The 22,656-nt window shown below is 45.0% G+C and overlaps 1 protein-coding gene across 1 annotated transcript in view; it reads right to left on the bottom strand.

The window, feature by feature from the left end:
• LOC104285974 (multiple epidermal growth factor-like domains protein 6) overlaps positions 1-22,656 on the bottom strand; it is a 208,857-nt gene that overhangs the window by 46,270 nt on the left and 139,931 nt on the right. Inside the window, 9 exon segments of the mRNA XM_009884502.1 lie at positions 1,047-1,199; positions 2,161-2,283; positions 2,864-2,986; positions 5,071-5,208; positions 7,820-7,942; positions 10,578-10,700; positions 15,378-15,551; positions 20,511-20,515; positions 22,279-22,405. Coding sequence (XP_009882804.1) covers positions 1,047-1,199; positions 2,161-2,283; positions 2,864-2,986; positions 5,071-5,208; positions 7,820-7,942; positions 10,578-10,700; positions 15,378-15,551; positions 20,511-20,515; positions 22,279-22,405 — 1,089 coding nt within the window.

Raw genomic sequence — 22,656 nt, 5'->3', positions numbered from 1 at the left:
GTTAATTTTTTATTAAAGCCAAGACCAGTTCTTGATTTTTGCCTGTAGGGCACAGTCCTCGGATGAGTAATTAAAGCTCATATAAAAATCACAGGACATACATAACAAAAATACGAAACCTCATTCCTCCCTGGTGGAGCCACCAGCACACACTGCACTCATCAGAAAGAAAGCACCGGGTTTCAACTCATAATACTTTTAAGTGGTGAAGTTTCCACCTTCCGGTGGAAACAACGAAGTCATGCAAAGTTGGGGTGGGGTGAAAAGCTGCTTGCTAGAAGACACACGGACATGCTGCTTTGCACCCAACTCCTGCGACTGTGTGGACTCCTGTGCTCTGTTTGCCACCAGTCGTACCAAGCCCTCGGCCAGCCTGAGCTCTACGTGGATGGCTCCGTGCTTTTCCCAGAGAACATGCCCAAAGCATCCAAAGAGATCTGAATCTCCAGAGGTTTTTTCCCCCCGCAAACAAGAATGCAAATATCTTAAGCCAAAAAATCTCCAATTATGATAAAAGGGCTTGTAAACACACACCCCCACACCCCCTTTTCTACCTCTAGGAGAAAGGGAGGGTTTCCCAAGGGCTTGTTCTCAGCAGAGCAGCTTTGGTGGATTTTGTGCATTGCAGTAACCCACACAGTCCTCTCGCCCCCGGGATGAACAGGATCTCTCTGTCTGTTGCCTCCGGGGCTTTGTGCAGACACCCTGTTTTTCCAAGAAGCCCCCTCCATCCCTCGCTTGCTGTGCTGCTCCCTTTTCCCATGCCTCCCTCCGCATCCCTCCTGGCCATATCCAGGCAGCAGCAGCCGCAACCAGGGAGCCTTCTTGTTCCCAAAACACGTTCCGTTTGGGATGGGACATGTGGCAATGCCTCCTCCCTGCTGGCATGGAGGATGGGCAGAAAGCAGGATTAATGCTCATCCCTGCTCCGCTCCTCCTGATGGCTTAAGCCCGGGCAGCCCAGCATCAATCTCGCCCCAAATCCTCTTTCCAAGACTATTCCCCCAATCTGCTGCGATGCCTAAAAGAGACGCTCGTTCACTCACCGACCCTGTGCACCAGGCTGAGCTCTCCTCGCGGGTCTTCATCCTCGTAGAGGGCACCGAGTGCGTAGCGAAGGAGCTGGGGGGGACCTCTGAACTGCAGCCCCGGAGCCCCGGCGAACCCCGCTGTCTCCTCCGCATCCGCCTCCTCCCCACCTAGGGCTGACACACACACACGTGCCATCAGGACCTGGCCCCGAGTCTTTTTCCGCCACACTTTCCTCTCATTTACATCTTCTTTTTTTTTTTTTTATTATGATGGTAGATTTTCCAGCTACACCCCTGTGCAGTTTGCACAGCAGTCACAGCCGAATCATTTTCTCATCTGTATTTATAAACAGAGTTTCTGCTACCCAAAAAAGAGAAAAGGCGTGTGTGCGTGTGCAATCTTTCCCTCTTCACTCTTCCAGAAATAAACTCTGGTCCTAAAGAATCAAAAAAAAATTAAACCAGGAGTTTAATTTTCCTCACTTGAAGTTTGAAACTATTTTTAATTAATGAAGGTCATTACTCCAGCTCATTTTGGAGATGACAAATATAGAGTGAGGCAGGCTGTCCAATTTACTTTCAGAAAAACTCAAATTTGAGCCTTAAAAAGATGGGAAATCAGTTGGCTTTCTTTTTGGAGTTGGCTAAAATATCAAACTCTGCCCGAGGTTTAGCAGGTGCTAAACTTGGTTATAAAATTCAGTTGCTAAGCTAAACTCTGTACTGGTTACACTGGCAGAAATCCAGAATCACTCCACTCATTTTAGTGGAAAACTCGCCTTGGTTCATCAAAGCAGAACCTGGCTACCTTTTTTCCACAGGATGTTAAACTTCATCAAATAGCGCGAGAAAACTGTCAAAATAGCATTTATTTCTAAAACACGAGGCTTAGGCTTTCAAACATGTCCAGGGGATTTAAGCATCCATCCCCCATTAATCTTTGGCAAAACCCATTACTGGAGGATGAACTTGGGATCCACATGTTCCACATAGCTCCACCCCGGCCACGTTCAGAGATGGCTCAAGCTGCGCTCCCCAAATCCCAGGACCTGTGAAAATCTCTGTCAAATTCACATTTTAAATCAGTGGGAAATACTTTAATGGCCTTCAAGATGTAAAAATAACTTACCAACGCAGGACCATCTGTTAACACCAAGCCTGTAACCCTCCTTACATGCACATTCGTACGACCCCAGGGAATTAACACAGAAATGGTCACAGTTGCCATTATCAAGACGACATTCATCCACATCTAGAAAAAACAGATATCAATCCTGATTAGGTGCAAGTACCTCTGCTTGGAGAGTGCACTCCGTGCCTGGCTGCATCGGAAAAATTATTCTGCACATAAGAAGAACCCAATTTTCTTAGTACTTTGGGGGCTCTCCGTTTCTCACAAGTACTGGAGATATCAGAACATTTCAGGGCAACATGGAACAGATTATTTCACCTATGTCTTTGTCTCAAGTGAAAACAGCTGCTTTAAGCTGTTAAGCTCAGTTGATCCTATTTTGAGGGCTCTCCTTTTGTAGAAGTAGTCTGTAACACACATCAATATACAGTGTCCACGGAGAGAGGAGGAAAAGTTCCTCTCTGCTGGCTCACCTCCCACGGCCCCGCTTCTCCATGCTGGATGCTGGGTTATTACCATATTCCAGTCCCACAAAGTGGCATTTACACATTTGTAACACTCTATCAGCAAAGCTGGCACACGCTCACTGATTCTCTTATTATCTTAAATGCCCACAAAGCCCCGGGATGAGCTTTGACAGCGTCTCTTCTTCCCTCTCTTGTGCCCAGTTAGACTGAGCCACCGGTACCGAAGGACTCACCGTCGCAGGCGCAGCCGTCGGCGTTGGGCTGGAACCCCGCTTTGCAGGCACACTCGTAGCCGCCCTCATAGTTGATGCAGAACTGGGAGCAGCAGGACTCTCCGCTCGCGCACTCGTCCAGCTCTGCAAGGAAGGGGCAGCTCGTTCAACCCTCGGACACGGTCCGAGCTGCCGCCGCAGTTTTGCTCGGTAGCGACCATCCTTTTCAGCACACGCCTTCCTCTGCCCTCCTCTCGCTTCACCCACATAAAACAGTGTGAATCCCGACAGCGGCTGTCTCCTACCTTCTCCCACAGCACCCACCACCCTCCACGTCCAGGGAAAGGCATCGTTTCTGCAAGTCTTAGCTACCACGAGGTGATCTACAAAAAAGACGACAACTAGCTCTCACCAGCCCACAAATACTATCTATTTAACAGTAATCTCCATTTAACCATTTGCACTTTTGTATGTTCCACCTTTTTCAACGCAAACAAACAGTGGAACAAAGCTCTGCTCCAACACCGCATTTGCGGGACGGCAGCAGCCTCCTAGGTGCAATTGTGGTTTTTGATACCTAATTGCCCGTTGCCTTATCCTGCCCTGTGTCCATCCAGAAATTGGTATCGTCGACACCGCTGTTCTGGTGATTAGATACAAGAAACGAGCTGTTATCTTTTCACTGCAGGCTCTCAGCTGATCTCAGCCCTCGCAGCCTGCTGAGCGGGTCGGTGGCCATCCCAGGGCCACCTTGGCAATGCTGAGTCTGCAAAACGCTTTGGAACGTTACCCAGACGAGCAGCCGTAGATGGGAAAAGGTCAGTGTCTCAATTAACCTTGGAAGGAGTACCAACATTATTAGGAAACACCGACAGGAGAAAGAGGAGAAAGAAAATGTAATTAATCAATCGAGGTGAGGAGGTCGGCGTGAAAATGATTAATGCAGGTTATTTGAACGCGGAGAATTTTCCAGAAATGTCACAAGCTGAGCTCCTCTGCAGTACATCAGACGATGCCTTGTTCTGGGGTCTAGCGACAGTCCCCTGTCTGCGTAGGAATGCCAAATGTGCATCCAACGAAAAGGAGATTTTTTGCTGTTAAGAGCAGCTTTTCATGTCCTCAGCCTTGCCAAACCCTTCCCCTGCACTCTCACCTCCCTCGATGTGCCCAGAGGAACTGCGTCCCTCTGAACTCTCCGCAGGCAGGTCACCAAGCTGGGGACTGGGCAGGAGGCTGCTCTGCCGCCTCTCATCCCTACAGAAACGCGAATGCGCGACCCATCCCACCCCTCCGGGGCTCAGGGTCCGAATCTCCCTCCCTGACCGTCTTTTCTTTTGCCTGTTAAGCTCCAGCATCGACCGTCCCTGCAGACCTCGGTGCTTCCCTCCTCCCCTGCTCCTTCCTCTCTCCTGCACTTGGCTGGTTTTGTTGCAAGACTCTTCTCGTCTGTAATGCCTCTCACATTCACCAGAGCTCCCGCTCTCCACCTCTCCTCGTGTCTTACTACACTGCTCTGTGATTTCTGCCTTCCCCCCCGTCCTCCCCCTTCTTGGCTATTCTTTAAAATTTTAATGGCATAGTGACAGCAAGTCTAAACCAGAATGAGATACAGTTTGCATAGCGAAAGCCGTAAACAAAAAAAATCACATCGTAAAATCGTTTCAAACATGAAGGAATTTTTAAGCTCTTCTCTCGAAATAAAAACAAATCTATCTCTATTGCTTTCACTTCCTAAGTGAGACTTCTCACAGCCAGAAGTGCAATCTCATCACCCAGCAAATCTGATGGAAATAGAGCAACTTCTATAACACAACATGGAGTTTGCGCGTGAAGCGCTTCAGAACAGCAGTGCTATTGCTCCGAGCCACAGCCGACCCTCTTCCAAAAAAAAGAAAATTCAGGAAAAAAATTCAGCCAAGTGATGCTCGGGCCGGACACAACGAGATACGGCCACGGCAACGGCAACGCACCAAAGTGTCATCTTCCATTTCAGAGGCAGAACTCCTTCCCCTCGGTAATTAATAATCTCAGCAAACACGCAGAGCAAGGCAAGCTGGAGCAGCCCTGGAGGAAGCGCCAGAGGATGGTACTAATTAAAACTTGCAGGAGAAGGGCAGGGGATGGGAAGGTAGTTCCTTGAGTGACAGCTCTCCTGCCGGCTCCCCTTGCAGAGACCCGCCACACCTCCTCCCTCCTCCCGCGGAGAGCCAGCGTTCGCCGCGAATTACCTGCGCACGTTTTGCCATCAAAATCGAGGCGATAGCCGTCGTCGCAGGAGCAGCGCGGCCCCGCAGTCGTGTGCTTGCAGTGATGAGAGCAGCCCCCGTTGTTGTCCTGGCAGCTATCGACAATTTCCATTTCGATGCCTTGCAGAGAAATAAATCAAAAGGATGTTAAAAAGCGAGCACAGGGGGAGAGTCACTGGAGAATAAGCCTTCCGTAAAAAAGCATCCATAAACCGCCTGCTGTAGCAGGAAATATAAACTCAGCTCCCACACACACTCCAGAAGAGCATGTTTTGGAGTCACTGAGCTTCAGGTATTTGTCTCCTTGTGTCATAACAGTGGATGCTCTCAACTTCGGTAACGCGAAGCCAGCTCACCATTTCAGCAGTCTGCCTGCCACGGGAGCATTCACGGGTTTCCTGAGATTTATGGTTTGTTTGAACATAACAGTGAGGTCTGCCCTTGCCCCAGAGGAGGAAAAGAACCATCTGAGGAACCCAGGTTGTTCATCTCAACCCAGAACACTTACGCTTTCCAAAAAGCAGCTTTTAGTTGTGGATGCGAATGGGAAATTCTGAAACAAACACCAAACACAAATGCCTTAAAATTTTCATAGTAGACTCCTGTTGCCAAGACTGACACCCAACCACAAAACAATCTGCGGGTTTTCACCCTTGGATGTCCCTTCAAGGGGGCACATGGCAGCTCACCTGCTGAGACTTTGCACCCCTCCAACTAAGACAGGGTGGTGGCACGATGCTGTCGCCAGCCCCCTTCGCCCTGACGGACCACCCCACCCTCCCAAGCTCAGCTGCGATGTGATGGACAGTCATCACAACATTTTGGCCAGGTTCAGTGCAAACCCTCATAGAGGAACGGGAACATCTGTCCCTCTCATTCCCACCAAGGCACTTCATTCAATGATTTCTTTAGGATGAAAAGAAAATATAAGGTTATAAAGTTTCTCTTGAAGAATTAGGTGGATTGTCTTGTTACAGAGTTATTTAGAGTGCAATTAATTTCCTATACTATGTAGGAGAACTGAGAAACACCATCCCTAAAGGAGCCACCATACTTCCAGAAACACCCCCAGCTCAGAGCAGTGGCCACCAGAGCTGGTACAGACGGACGGCATTTCCCCGCTGCCGCGGCTCATGGACACATCTGTGCTGGTGGCTCTAGTCCCTTTTTGTGCCCCCAGGGAGCAACCTGCCTGCCGACAAGAAATGCCAGTCTAATTAGAAGAGCGTAGAAATTAGGAGAACACGTATGGAGGGCTACATCTCATGCATGGTACAATTATTTGCGCCAGGGAGAAGAAATCTAGTCTCCTGCCCAGTGTGTTAAGCTGGGATTTAGGAAACACAGTCATCAGCCGCAGAATCTGACTTTATACACTGTCTTCATCATTTATTTTCCCTCAGTTCTTCATCAGTAAAACTGGAATGACGGCTCTTCCCCATGCCAGTGGGGAAATGAAAGAATAAACAAAGATTGTAAATTGCTCAAACACTGGCATAATCCTGATCATAAATATATGCAGAATGTTTTTATTTTTATTGTTTGCTCTGTAATACTGTAGATAAGGCACAGAGAATCCCCATCCCCTGAGATTCACTGAACATCAAGAAAAAATATTATCTGAAAATCACAATGAAATCTAAGTGGTCTAAGCCACTTTTTTATCCCTATAACAGATCATTTCGTATCTATAGATTAATTGCATTTCCTCCACCATTGCACTACTCACAGTTCCTCGTCACCTATGAAATAATTCTGCAGGATGTCTCTCACATAATTGGTTTTTTCGTTTTAATGTATGTTAATGCTTTGAAACCGAAATACACCCTTAATAAGTATTTCTTACACACACATTCTTAAAGAAAGCATTCATTCTCTGGCAGGCAGCGTATTTTCCTAAGGAAATTCTGCTGGAAGTTCTTGCACAGTATTATTAGATTGAACGATCTTTGCCCACCTCTTTGCTAAACAGGTCATGCTTTTGTCTGCATTCCAGTGAGCTTATGTTAGGTCCATAATAACACCAACTCTTCCACATCACCTCCTTTATTAATCTAAATTTGCCCTCAAGGACAGCCCGGGGATCACCTACCAACTAACAGCGCTGGGAGTCAGTCCCCTGCTCAAGAAAAGTAGGGTTGATTAAAAAACCCCGCTGGCACGAGGGAAGTACGTGAGGGAAGACAACAGGGTTCAGTATCATTTTAGTTCAGGAAATTTTAGTTGTGCAAATATTTTTTTTTATCCCAAATCTTGCCTTTTTCCTTTTTTTTTTATTTTTTAAAGCATCTACTTAACAGTGTCGATAATCACAGGAGAAACATAAGTAAACCTAGATAGAGAAAGAAAAGAGCAGAGAGAACCTCATGTTGGTTTTCTTTTGCATCAGATCCAGCATGTAAAAAAACTGGGAGGAGGAGGGTGGGAATGACTACATTTCATAGAACAGCAATATTTTGGTAGCTCTGCAATAGAATTCATCAGGCTCTGAAGATAAACCAAGAGGCTATTTGCTCTTTGAAATGCAGTAATTAAGGTCTGTGAACACAGGCTTAGGAATGTATCAACCTGCAAAACCAGCAGTAGCAGAAGACGAAGAAAACAGTATTAAGCTTGAGCTTTTGCATACATTTATTTTGCTGGGAGTGCTAATCCAACGGAATTAAAACCGAAGCCCAGCGGTTTGCAGATAAGGCAGCCTGAAAGGCAGAGGTGTGGAAGCGTCACTTACGGTAGCACTGCTTTCCATCAGCCCCCAGCTCGAAGCCAGGATTACAGTCACAGGTGAAGGATCCCGGAGTGTTCACACAACGATGAGCACACCTGGCTCTCCCTTCTGCACACTCATCCGTGTCTACGCAGCAGAGAGAAAGGCAAAGAAGACATTCATTTGGATGTTAAAATAAAAAGATAATATTGCTCTACACTCACATGGGTGCGTTTCCAAACATCCAGTGAAAAGAGCATCGTGATGTTAGTCTACAAATGACAGCATCTGATGAATGTAGGAACACTGAACTCACAACATTATTCTCCAAAATAATGTGTTTTTTTCTAAACACTGCTGACCTTGAACCTTTCAACATGCATATTTACAATAGCAGCCAAAGTAGCTTGTTCGTTATTCCTACAACAATGGCAAAAGAAGCCATATGAAGAACTCAGAAAAAAATCCTGTCTCCCAGTACTCTAAAATTATCACTGGGTCCTCACAGGCATGATATTTAAATTAATGGAGTGGCAAATATCTGGTTATTTCCCAAACGTCAAATGATTCAGATTAAGTGGTGGCTGTGTCTCAGCAGGTGGGATGGAGACAGATCTTCTCTGTCACATCCCCGAATCCTGCAGCTTCTACAGAAGCCCAGGAGGGAGGCACCTACTCTGACCAGAGGAGTTTCACCCCACCTGTAAGAGAAGACAAAAAGGTGAAGAGCTGTACGTGGGGAAACGGTTCTTCACCCAGTCCTTTGTCAAGCAGTCTGTTCCTCAACTTTACACTCGCCGGTCTGTATTTTGGAGTTAAATGCCACCAAAGGCATCCATCTTCCTAAAAACTTGAATATGAAAATATTTTTAAGGAATAATAATTTGGGAAAAGAAAAAAAAAAAAACGCTACAAAAGCTTACACTAAATACCGCTGCTGTGGAGCACAGCTGCAGAAAACATCAGCCTCCTTGCAAAGACTGGCATCACCTTACACCGACCTCCCGCCCCTTCTCTTGTCCTGACATTTCGCTTGCGAAACACAGCTAATTCATCGCTACGATGCCGGCTCAGTCACGCACAGGAGAGAACAGTCCGGTGTGCAGCTCCTCACCTTCTACCACAGCCAACCACTGCCTAACAGGGTTTTTTTTCCTCCGTATGTGCTGTAACCGGCGCGGTGCTCGTGGCCCCTCGTACTTGAACACAAGTAGCTTTACGACTGCAATCGGCCTGTTTGCAAAAAGGGGCCCCGGGCAGTGCAAACACCCCACACTGACTCATGAAAATTTCAGGATAAATGACAGCTTCTCTGAAGCAGCAACGTGAGGAGCCGCTGTTTAGAATAAAATGGGTTATTTCTCCTTTTGCTGCAATTAATTGCCCTTTCGCAAGTCGAGTGTGTTGGCAAATGCTGTAAATGTGCTTTTCTTTCTTTCAGCTTTTTCAAGTAGAAAAACAAGAAGTTGGAAAATTGAACCACAGCCATCACCCTGCACATGTTTCTCCATATCTTGTAGATATAGCTAATAGCTAAAGTACGACACTTTAGTTGCCCTCTGTCTCCTTCTAACTCTGTTTCCAGAGAATCAAATACCAGCTTGAATTTTGCAAAAGACGTCGAATAATTTCTAGGAGATAAAACCAATAATTGCATATCCATGGTAAGACATGATGCTTAATGATCCAAAAGACCATTGCCATGAGGTTGGGAAGAAAATTTGTTCCAATATATAACATTGCAAGTTACCTAGTGCTTTAGTTTGCACGTAAATTAACAGAATTGTCATTGTGTATCCGAGATAAAATGAGTAACGTGCTGACCCTAGTATTCAACCCACTGCTGTTTCTGTCTATTAATCATCAGTGAAATGTCTACGCTACTTGAAAAAACTTTGCTTTTTCAGTACCGTTACTCAGGAGTAGTCCCAGTAAGAGAGGGGAATCACTCAGGAGTGCAATGCTACTCGCAGAAGGGCTAAAAGGCAACTGAGTCAAATACTCCGGGTAGGATGCAAGCATTTTGCATAGCACCCAGTACTTTGTAGAGATAAGCCAACAAGTTAAGTATGGTCAAAATTTTGGCCAAGTTTTCACAGGGAGGAGTTTAGAGTTAGTGTCTGAAAATGCACCCTGGTCCTGACAAGGCTGGTAAAAATCTGGGCACCCTGAAGTCCCCGGGTGCTATGCACTTCATAAAACTGATAAACTATCCAGCTTCTGAGCACCATACTGAAAGAGGAAAGCAGGTACTTTGGCCTCTACTTCCCCCGCATTTCGGGTCAGAAATGTTTTAGATCCTTTTGAAAATCCCAGACTAAATACAGGACTTTGGAATTCAACTTTTTAAGCTCTTTTTGGAAATCTTAGACTTCATGATTTCTTCCTTCACAGTAGTTTCTCTATTAATATGGAAACGGTTCTCCAGCTAAAAAGCCTTTTGAATTCTAAATAGGTTTTCAGTGACCTGGTTCAGAGTGTTACTTGAACCAATTTTCCAGGAGCCGTATCTGGGGCATTATTTTAAAGGGACCCTACAAGAATAACACTACAGCATCGACAAATCCAGGAGCTAGAAAGCGTGATTTAAGAGATCACAGAGTAATTTTCATTACTAAAATGGTCCTTCAAGGCTATCGGCTGACAGAAATATCACAGTGAGAACTGCTGTTTCAAAATGCATACATATATTTGTATACCATATTCCTTTCCATGCAAAGCTCAGTAAGCCAGAGCACGGATCAGTACCTTTCCTCCCAATAAATAGCCCATCGTTTCTTACCCAAACAGGACTTTTTGTCTGCAGAAAGATAATGCCCTGGATGACACTCGCAGTTTGCAATTCCTCTCTCATTTTGACAGATTTGTGAGCATCCTCCATTCCCACTAGCACAGGGGTCTAGCACTGAAACCAATTAGAGCCCACTGTCAACTTAAAGGTCACGGTTTTGTTTGAAAATGGTCTTACCTGCCACCGTTACAACTAACAATGAAGATTACTGTAGCTGTAAGAGATTAGACTGAAAAAAATAAAATATTTGACAGAATTTGGTGTATAGTAAAGCCGTTGTTTTTCTGTACGCTATTCTCTCTCTTGCGGGACAACATTTTCCATAGAGCACCAGCAACGCTTTGAACAGCGGGAAACTGGGCTCATATTGCACCTTGGAAGCAGGACAAGAAATGTACATTTTATTCTTATTTTGCTGTAACTGAGCAGATTTCAAGAGTTGCTCTAAACAATAGCAATTAGCATTCCAATATGTGTGAACCCATAAACACATACAATGGTGCAGTTCGCCGCGGAACAACGTGTATTTAAAAGTCTCCAGAGGAAATAAATGCTGAAGAGCCCCAAAAGACCTCCTTCAGTCTAAAAACATATGCCACTCACGTTGTACATCAAGATTTTTTTCTTGTCTTGAACAACGACATACCATTTCAAGGATAAGCCGCTCTAAGTGGCAAGTACTCAGAAACACTGTTTATAAAATGTCTGCAGAAGTCTCCACCTCAAAGATTTCACTGTGTTTTATAGGTTTATTTCAGGAACACACACCTGCTGGAAGCGTACTGATGCATTTGCCCAAATAAAGACTTTGCACACGCCAAAATAGACCTACTGGGACTGTTTGGACAGGTCTGATTTGAGTGGAGTCAGAGATTTCATACCAAAACCTGATGTTCTGCACAAGGCTGGTTTCAGTCTGGAGTGCCAGTTACACGAACGTGCCGAGGGATAACATTACGTAGGTAAATTTGGAGGACACCTTTGAAAATGTGTGCTCTAGAGTTCTGCTTAGTTTCAAAAAGTTAAGCCTAATTCCTTACAATTCAAGCTCTAATTCAGTTTTAGCATTTTACTAATTACTGTCCGATTTGAGACATTTGACCAGTATTACTCACTCTCCCCCAGCCCGACGTCTCCTTCACTGGCCGTCTCAAGCTCTGTACAAGCCAACTTCTATCAGGGCACCAGGAAGAAAGTCACCATCGGTTCAACAGCACTGGCAGTGCAGTCAGGGCTTCAGGAACCCTGGGGAAGGGTTGAAGGTGTTTTTCTCTAGACCTTGCTGCTTTGCTCTTCCAGTGGCTAACCACATAGATATATATAGCTATGCTGGAGAAGGGAATAGGAGAGGAAAATCTCTATTTTATATAGATACATTTAAATATGGGGTGTTTTTCTTCATTTCCTCCAGTTTTTATTTTTCTATGTAGCCAGTGGCATTTTGTGCCACCGTCTGGCAAAGGAGGATGCTGCCCCAGAACACCTTCATATTCCCTTGTTTCACCTCCTGCCATCTCAAGAACATAACTGTTCAAGGCTGCAGGCTGAGAGTTTGACTTAACAGTATTTAAAAAAAATATATATTAAAAAAAAATCACCGTTAAGGATGTCGAACTGAAATTTTCTGTTGGACTTTCAACGCGATAGGTTGCAAATAGCTTTCCAAGGGACAGCAGCACGTCATCCTACGTGACAGTTTCAAGCCTGACAACTTGGCTCTGCAGTTCAACAATTTGCAGTCTACAAAGGGTTTAGCTTCGAGCAAGAACTCGTTCCTTGCTGATACGAAATATTGAGTTATTTGGTGATTCTTTTTCTGTTTGGTTAAATTAAATGAAATCACTATCAAACAGCATCTGTTAAACCTGCATATTATAAAGGTTTTCAGAGCATCTAAAGCTTTAATTTGAGAATGATTACAGCATAGAGTAAAACTTGTAATACTCCATGACATAACAACAAGCAAACAACAAATTATAGAGTAGATGTTAGTAAAACATAGTAATTTATTGAATAAAGATAGCAGCCTTGGAAGTCCTTAGACAAGATAAAAGTTTGTAAAGGAGAGATCTTCAGGATGTAAAGCAACCACTGAGTGACTTGTTTTCTACTGACGTAGCTAAAAATAACTCATTGGTATGCTTTTTCCTATGTATTTGGCTCTTATTGTTTGACGTAATACCTTTAGTGGATAACAGACTCCACCCTACGAAGCTTTATTCCAAGCTGTTAAACACTACGGCAAAAAATTTATTGGAAGTGTTTCATATCCCAGATGTCCCAGGACATCCAGGAACCTCATCTGAAAGAGCCATGATGATGCATTGATCTGGGACGGCAGCAATGTTCTTGGTGAAGTGTGAGTATGGGCTCTGCATGTTCTGTGGACCTTCCAGACCTTCACTGCAAGGTTGTAAAGAACAGGATCTCCAGTCCTATCTGCCATGACCTCTAGAGCACCTAAAGAAAGAGAATTGGGCCTTATCAAGCTAATTTTCCTGCTCACAGCAACCATGACTTTACACTGGAGAAAATATGAATCGGCACTTCCTCAAAAACGTGAGTGGTTGATGCCGGTGTTGCATAGTATTTATTTATAGAAAGGAAACTCAAAAGGGCTTGAGAAAGATGTTCGTTCTTGCCACCCATGGATAACCACATGGAGAATTCACTCTAGCACACATCCTGTATAGCCTGTTCTCTTATACAAGTATCACAGCCACTACTCACCACATCTATACGTATTCCAGACCCAGAGCAGCTATCTCACCACTTCGTGTCATGCCACACCACTCCATCCCATTGGTTTGCCACCACGCTGAAGGCTGCACCACCCCGCTTGGCTTGGGTGCTTCTGTATGGGGGCTATGGGGTGCAGCGTTAGCTCCCAAGGAGTCACCGAGGACGACTCCACACCTGCAGCTCAGCTACGCCTGCTGCACCAAATGCCCTCATGACGCTGTAGTTTCACTCTCCAAACTAGCACTACAGCAGCCATCCTTTCTAGCTGGAAATTAAAAGCAACCCAGCTCACCTCCTCCCACCTTTTCTACTTAAAACACCTCTAATTGTCAACCCAAACGTATTCATGGCCACTTTATGCTCATTTGTTCCTGTAAAAATCATGTCCATTGGCTTAACTAGCACTTCTCTCTCCCAGATGTTTATTCACTAAGGTATTTAAGAGAGAAAAGCATCCTGCTCGGTCTTCATTTTACCAGCTGAGCTCCTCTTGCAAGACAGATTCTCCTTCCCCTGACCACAGTTGTCCTCCTGGGGAGGTTGCGCTGTTATATTTTGATTTATGCCACCCTGAACACAGGTAACCAGGCATACATGAGAACTCCAAAAAAGGTCTCACCCTCAGACAAAGCTGACCTTGCCCCTTCTCCGCTGTTCAGTAATTGCTGGCTGGTGATGAACCACTGCCTTCGGTGTGTGCCTGACCCTCGTCAGCCCCACGATGCGAGGGAGTGAATGGCCACAGCTGCCGGTGTGGTGGCCAAACCTCACCAATTAGGGAACAGAGGCTGCTCGTTTTCCTGCTAAGCCGAGCCAGAGCGTGAAGTGCCACATGGTTGGACTTGAGCATCTTAAAGGTCCCTTCCAACCTAGACGATTCTATGAAGGTTTGAATTGCTCCATGGCCACGCAAGAGACAACTCCCACCCAACCAGGCATTTCCACATTCAAGACCCTGCTGATCCAACACCTGTCCCACCATACCACCATAAAAATAAAAAAAACCACCACCAAGAAGTTTTATGCAGGGGTCCGCACGTCCAGCTGTCTTGGCCATTGACACCTTGAGTGCCAGAGGCAGTGGAGGAGCCGCGAGAGGTCTGGAAATGGGCTGGGAGGTCTCTGACATCCTCTCCCCACTAATGCTCTCCTTTTCTGACTCTTTCGGACAATCTCAGGGACAAAATGGGGCTGTCCCGCGAGAGACGGAGGAGCGGTGAGCTGGCTGCGGATGCTTGCTGAAGCGCAGCGCGTGGTCTCTGCGGAGGGCAGGACCTGGGGAGGCCAAAACCGAAGGCCAAGCGCTCGCTGTACGCAGCATGAGCTGGAAGCAAGCTGAACAGCAGGATTTACTTACACTTTATACACAGCACATAAAATCTCCGAGCAGAAGAGGAGCCATATGGAAACGGTTTTGTGACAGGAATTTTAGTGCAATAAATCCATAAATTTGGCCCTCTCTTTCTCTGGCATAGTCAAGGGTACCATGTGTGTGCGCTTGTGTTGGGGAAGGGGGAGGGGGATTGCCTTAAAAACTGATGAATACGTTAAGATACACGAGAAAAAAAAAACCCAGCGATCAAACCCAAAGGTAGCATTTCTGTTTGGCTTGTGAGAGCGTTTGCTCAGAAACCTGAAGGGGAGGATGAATGAATCAGACTGCCATTAGCAGCAACACAAGTCAAAAGCAGATAAAGAAAAGGCTGTATGTAGGATAAAACACCATATACAAGCCAAGTCTATATACAACTTGATGAATAATAAAATGTTAGAATTAAACCACAATTAAGTTCCTAACCTATGTCATCATCGTCAGTGTGCAATGAACAGCCAGGAGTCTACAAAGCCAAAATCTTGTTCGAAGCTGTGAATCAACCTGAACGTCACCCCTCAAACACGTGGCATTTTAATCCTGTTAATAAGCCATTCCTAAAGCTGCTTTTGGCGAGCAGGGCGAAACGTGAATGAATAGAGCGCCCCGAAGCACCATCCTGGGGTCTTTTAAATTGCCTTTAACGTGTGTCTCCAGGCAGGCAGTGCAGGACTTACCCTCACAGGATCTGGCATCCCTCTTCAGCTGGTAGCCCGGCCGGCACTGGCACTTGTAGCGGTCTTCCCCGAGCTGAACGCAGCCCTGCTCGCAGCCCCCCTTGTTAACGCTGCAGGAATTGACGGCTGGAGCCAAGGAAGCATTGAAGGAACTCATGTCAACAACCCAAGAAACTTATTTCCTATTTTAAATAGATAAATGACAGTAAAAACACGCAAACTTCACCAAACAGCTTTCATAAATGCACCCGTCCCCACTCCCTGCGTGATTACTCCCCCTCGTATTCCTGGTGCTTGTTTGACACTGTGTCCCGCCTCGGCGAAAGCCCGTGAATCCAGCGAGAGGCAGGTGAGATCTAAGAGCCGTAATGCTGACTGAAGTACAGCCACCTTTTGATCTGACAGCAGCAAAGCACTCCAGAATCCACTGAGGTAAGGAGGGAAAAAAAAAAACCCAAAACAAACCAGAGCAGCCCCACTGGCACTTGCCCGTGGGTTTTTTTTTCTGTCCCTTCTATCACCGAATAATAATAAAAAAATAAAAGTAATCTTTCAGGCTGATTTCCTCAGTCTCATGCATAGGAAGCTGCAAATGACAGGAGTCACAAGCTCCGCAGGACAGACTTACAAAGTAAACCACAAGGAACAAGAGGCTCTTTAGTACATCTCTAAAGATGCTGCTTCTTTTACGCAGGCAAATTAATATTCTTTTTTGTTCAACACATATCGCCGGCCTCTGGAGAAACATTTCTCCTCCTGCCAAAATACATTAACACACACCCACACCTATTCGCACACTGCATATAAAAATAAGATAGATGGTTTGAACCTGTTATTGTGCTGTATGTATGTACGCGTGAGTGTGTGCGTGACTGCATCTATATATATTTTAACAGCGGAGATGTATTATGTTCTCCATGAGGCTCTGGGAAGACTATTTGGTCCTTCATGGAAGGCACGGAACTCTGGACCCAATGAAGTCAGCTTTGATATTTATTTTAGGGATATTAGTATTAGTTAATTTATCTGTAACAGATATTAAGAAAACAATAGCCAGAGAAGCTGCTGTAGGATGTATTTCACCATATGCAACCAATTAGCAAATACTTAGTTTGTGCAGTCAAGTATGCATTAGGAAGACAAAAAGAAAAGCAGATTTTTACATTATCATGGATGCGTATGCAGCAGTAGCCAGGAAACACCTCACTGGCCACTGGCCCTGATCTCCACCTGGGCCTGCAAACCGCCCGCCCCGCTAGCCACCGAACCTGAAGGCAGCTCGATTGCTACATGGGAGACCGCAGACCCGATAAGCTCAAAGCTTCCTGCTCGCTCCTTGTTTGTACCCAAAGTCCTGTTTTTCAGCAAGGATATTCAAATAAGATGAAAATATTTCAGAACATGCAACACACCTTAAATCGGCTCCAAGACAGAACATACATCTCGATTTTTTATTTATTTTTTTTTAAAGTGCCATTTTCTCCCTCTTTTTTTCTGGGCACAAGCCAATTTGGATGTAAGGGGAGATAAGCAGCAACCTGCCGTACCGAGACCGTTGGAGGCTTTGAAGCCAGAAGGGGACGGGGTGAACCCCTGTGGCCAGAGCTTGCCCGGGGCTCTGCCGGCAGCTGGGGAGAGAGGGATTGCTCCGGAGCCACTGCCGCTGCCAGGTTTATCGCGCCTGCCGCCGAGGCATCGCACGGGCTACGTGCGAGGTGCCAGACTGAACGAGAAGAGCCGTCGGGGAAGGAACAGGATGAATCACGCTGCCAGATGCCAGCAATGCATCTTTGATTAGAAAAAAGGAGAGACTTGGCATGTCGTGAGTCTAATTCCACCTCTTGCAAAAGGAGCTTGCGGCTGGAGGTCTGAGGGCGCGCACGGGGTTCAGGCAGAAAGACGGCAGACCCTCTGCTTGCAAAGATATACTCTTGAAGTTTGGTAGAAAACCAGCCCCAAACAGCTGGGGATCACGCCTGGCGATGCTGAGCGAGGGAGGCGGCATCGCAGGAAGGGGGGATGGCGGCGGGAGGCATCCCGCAGGAAAGACAAGGATCTGCCCCTTATTTTGTATAGAAATGCTCGTATTTGTACAAAAGTAACTGAGTATGATGGCACAGATAGATGTACACATAGCATCCATGGGGTTAGAACATGCAGTCTCTTCAAACCTGTGTTTTCCATCACCTTAAATCCAACCTTATCAATGACAAGAAGTGTAGCTTCAGACGCACTGTGCTTTTACTTATGGAGAAGAACATAGACTATAGATTTGTAGAGATATTTTCTTTGTTACTTCCTCTATCAAGAGCCTTAGTGTGCAAAAGTCTCCATAAAACCCCACATCTCAACAGCTTTTCTACGTAAAGCAGACATCAAAGATAACAGCTGGCACCAGAGATGAATCGGGCTCTAAAGACTGCACTCCGCTTTCACTTCTAGGAATTCAAATAAGAATAAATTCCAGTGAAGACAATGAAAGTACATGAATCCAAAAACACAGCCCAATACTACAATAAACACGTTCTCTGTCTGAGATTTTGCTTTCCAGGCACCAGTCAGTTAAACTTTAATGAAGTGAAATTCGTTACATTAACATAATCAAGGCATTAAAACCAAACAAAGAAAAAATTGGACAGTATTACCTTTGGTTATTCTAATTACCTAATTTGTAGTGAATGTTCAGTCTGGCACATATATCTAAAAATGAAGTCAATATTAAGCAAAATCTGTGGGACCAAAAAGCTAAGAAAGTAAAGGAGCATTGAAAAAGATGGGATTCTGGCATGGCACAAAGTATCAGAGACCATCAAAAGATTCAAGAAGAAAGTGTTTCAGTTTCATTGAACAAGTCAACCCATTTCAGAGGTTGTTTGCTTTAGAGTACGAGCAGTTTCTAATGAGAGTAGAAGGAAAGACAAACAAGAAATAGATTTCTTCAAACCGTGTATTTTGAGGCTTATAATAGAGGTGGAGGGATGGACCACCAGCGGTCAGTCAGCATCCCAAACACACTGTGATGATGTGGTAGGAGGACCGGACTTGCTGGAAAGAGCTTGTGACAGAAGTCCAGTAATCTTCCACACAGTCACACCAGAAAGCAGCTTATCCCATGTTTTTGACTCTTCAGATGAAGGCTGAATATCTTATAAGAAGATAGATCCACTTCCTTATGTATGGGAGACTTCCAAGCCATCCAGGCTGCAAAATCTGCTTCCCCTCAAGTGATTTTGGCACTTTTGCTCCCAGAAACATAAGGTTGCCAAAAAGAAAAAGACAACGTGGAAAGGATGAATGTAACAGAAATCTGGGCTGGGTTCATCTGAAAAGCCTGTCTAAAGGGATGCTTGTTTCTTATTTCTGCAGCTGCGATAATCACCTTCCATAAACAGCTCATTTCCAGAACATAGTCCCTTTTTATTCTTAGTATGCGGAAGAGATCGTTACATCCCTTAAAGCATCCACGGAAGAAATATTATTGCTAATGCAAGCCCTATTTGACACGCTAGATGTTCTGCTTGGCTGCACTAGGCCAAAAGAGTTGTGCATTATTGGGTTTACTTCTTGATTGGATGGGTGCTCAAAACTCAACGTATAGACTGGTGCAGCAGAAGAGGTCAACTCTCCATCCCCAAGGGCAGCGCAAACCCAAATCCTGATGCTAAGCACTCCTGGATTACTGGTTTATATAAAATGCTTCTCTCTGGCCTCATCAATTAGTAACTGTCTTATGCTCCAATGCACGAGAACTTATTACATCCATTTATTTCGGGGTCTTGTCTAAACAGCTGAAACAGAACTCCATATCCTCCGCTCAGTATTGTGTATATCCATTATCATGATAGCTGTCCTCTCTGAAACTTACTCCTGTCTCCCATCTTAGGATTTATTTCTGCTTCTCTTTGATAATTTTGGAGATGCGGCAAACAGAACTGAACATTGCATTAAGTATTTTTAATAACTTTTTGTAAATACCTACATTTGCCAAATGTAGGTATTTACTTTTTGTAAATACCTACATTTGCCAAATGAAAACTCACTTTCTGATAATGTTCATAGCTAGGACACCCCAAACTGAGCTTCTTGATTATTTGTGCCATGAGAAAATTTTACTATTCTATGTCCACAGAGCGTTTTTACATATTACAGAGGTAAATCCATTTAATCACCACAATGTCTACTTTTTCTTTTTACCATTTAGTTCTCCTCTCTTCCCCCCAAAACCACTTTAGTCCTTTTCTGTATAAAATCCCCTCTTCACCATAGTTAAAAATGAAACTATTTGGGGAGAGTAACATAACTCAAATATCACATCTTTCACTTCTGGGTCTTCTCTGGTCAGATCTGATCAGAGGGAGGTGAATTTCTCTTTTTTCTTTTAATTCACAGAAAACCACTAGTGTTTCTACTGAAATATGAACTATTCTGCTTTTACATTAATTTTTTCTCTCACACTAGTGTTTCCTTACCCGTTCCTTCTCCAACTAAGATAATCAAGAAAAGATTGAGACTTCACTGTATTTTTAATTGCAGTTAGCACTGAAAGTCTCTGTATGAGGTAAACCCAACAAACCTAAACGGGTGATTTCTTTAAATAAAAAACTTTATTCCTGCAGCTTGAGCACCGGTACATCTTGTGTTCTAGTTGCATCAGTAAATTTATTGCTGTGATAATACCCGAAATGACTGATGACATATTTGGCTGATGTTAAGCACCACCAGGGGACTTTGGGCAAGAACCGAGACAATGACCCAACTGTGAGCAAACTCATTCTGCAGATGTGGTCTGACCATACTTGACTGGTATTCTCGTATTACCTAAAATCAGACTTAAAAATTGAAACAAATGATGTCCTTTCCTTCTTCACAAATTACAGAACATTTTAATCCTTTTTGCAGAATTCAACAACTTGACCTTTGTACTGATTTAAATGTAACACAAAGGACAGTAGACTTTATTTTATTATTATTAGTGACATGCAGAATTAACTCTGCATGTCTTGTTTCAAGGCTCAGAGCCTGACCTGAGAAACACAGGGTTTATTTTTAACGGCGGAGCTGCTAATCACCTCCACGCGCACAGAAACGGGCACTGTGCCGAGCCCCACGGTGCTCTCATTGACGCGAGCATACACCGGGTAGCTCCATACTGTAAACCAGTGGTTTTTCACCCAAATCTGAAAGACAGGGTATAGCCTTTGGGATCACATCCACTCTTCCTACTGTTTTCTCATGTTTCTTGGAATGAGATTCCGCTGACCAACAGCAGACATCTGTCAGTAGAACTGGGAGCATCGTTCAGATTAGCAGAGTAGCAGCCGAGATGAGCCCTGCAGCCGGCCCGAGCTCTACGTTTCATGTCGGCAGAAAGGGAAACGCATCCACAAGCAAGCATTCGTGAACTGAAGATCTTCAACATGGGAGTGTTAAAACTAATTTCAAGAAAAGCAATCATCTTGGTTTGCAACTCCATCATGTGTTGGTTTTTGCTTGGGTGTGCCACGAGGAGTACAGCACAGGTTTTGCTGGCTCAGCAAGGGAAATTCGGTATCAGTCATAACGGGGATGCTACAAACAGGACTGCAGCGGATGAAGACGTACCCCTGATGTACAGGAGCAGTGCAACCTTTTAAAGAATGATGTAGATAAAGGAACGGATCAAAAAGCATAGGACCACTGTGGGAACAAGGAGCTTTCACAAATCTACAGCACCCTAATTATCAGCCCACAGCAGGAGCTGAATCGCAGGAAAAGTGCTTGAAACTCTCAGCTTCACATGCATGGGCACCTCCTGCCCGAGCTAAAAGGATTAGCGCAAACTAAACGCTCACGTAGTATGCCTTGGGGGAGACTTTTCAGCCCAGCCCATGCATACTTCTCACTGTGCCCAATAACTAAAATGTGAAACAGCCCCAAGCAGACAAATCTGCCTTACTGTTTTACCCAGAAAATTCAACGTACAGCAAAGGCCGAAGAGCAGAGACGAAGTGTAGCGTTGCTTCTCTTCATGCGCTCTCTGTAAAGCAGAGAAGACCTCTGAGAGCGCACTTAGATGTTGCATTAGCCTTCCAGAGGTCCCCTTCCAGCCACCAGTCCACAGCACCACATTCTCAAATGCATCTTTGTAACTCACAAATTTGGCCTCTGCTCTGGATCCTCCCGAAGGGTTTTTCTGCTCTGCTCACTGTAGCACAGTCACAGAGATTTAACTTCATCATCTCACCCCTCAGTCCAGTTAATAATATTCTGCTGCCTCTGCCCATACCACCACCCCAGAGAGCCTACAGGGTCCCAGCCTGGGCGGTCTGACAGAGATGCTCATCTCCCGTAAGGTTAAACCCAAGTTTAGGGTGGCAAACACAAGCTTTTATTTTGTTTTTATTACTGAAGACACAAGCTATGCTTTCTGCTGAGCACCCATGGGCAGGAGATCTCCCTATCCATTGCTTGTACTTCAGCAAAAATAGGCAAAAAGACTTAGGAAGAGGAAGAGTAATGGGGGCAGAAAAGTCCAGGGCACGGCTGGAAAATGCAGGGGGATGTGACACAAGGCAAAAATGTTCAGAATTGGAAAAACAATTTTCATTGGGAAGGAAAACCCTGTATTTCTTTGATGCCCGCTGCAAAAGAAATTTTCCCAAGATTGCATGACAGAAACACGGGACACCACCATGACAGAAACACGGGACACCATCACTGCGTTGTTCACAAAGAAAAAAGAACAAATTTGGAAATACCTGGACTCTTGCAAGCTGCTTGAACTGGAAGGGATAATGCTATCCTTTGTGAATTAGTCAAAACTCAGACTGGGGAAGTCTACAAACCTTTGCACTTAGGCAAAGACAGGTTTCGCAGAGAAAAACACATCTTGGAAGTACACGAAGTGCTTGTTTATGTTTATTTACCTATGCACGTGCGTCCATCCGCGTGGAGCCTGTATCCCACCCGGCACTGGCAGTGGAAGGAGCCGTGCGTGTTGACGCAGCCTTGCTGGCAGCCACCATTCACCACCGCGCACTCGTCCACGTCTAGGGAAGGAAGGCAGACGACGAGAATTACCGGACAGCCTCAGCAAAGACATACGCCGGTTCTCCGGGACGGCGTGTAGCTCACACATGATGCAACCATTACACTCGGGCTGGGGTTTTGTTTACTTCACTTCTGCGCTGTAAACAGAGCAAAGAAAATTGAAATTTTATGGTGTTTTTCAAAGTTCCCGCAGGCGCTGCCTCTGTAGTCTCTACTTCTGAAGCCCTCGTTAATTAGAGTGATCTGTGAC

This window comes from Charadrius vociferus, unplaced genomic scaffold, assembly GCF_000708025.1.
Source record: "Charadrius vociferus isolate BGI_N301 unplaced genomic scaffold, ASM70802v2 scaffold104, whole genome shotgun sequence".
In the NCBI taxonomy this organism is placed as follows: domain Eukaryota; kingdom Metazoa; phylum Chordata; class Aves; order Charadriiformes; family Charadriidae; genus Charadrius; species Charadrius vociferus.
Note: the sequence above shows the minus strand (reverse complement) of the source record. Positions and strands in the feature narration are given on the sequence as shown.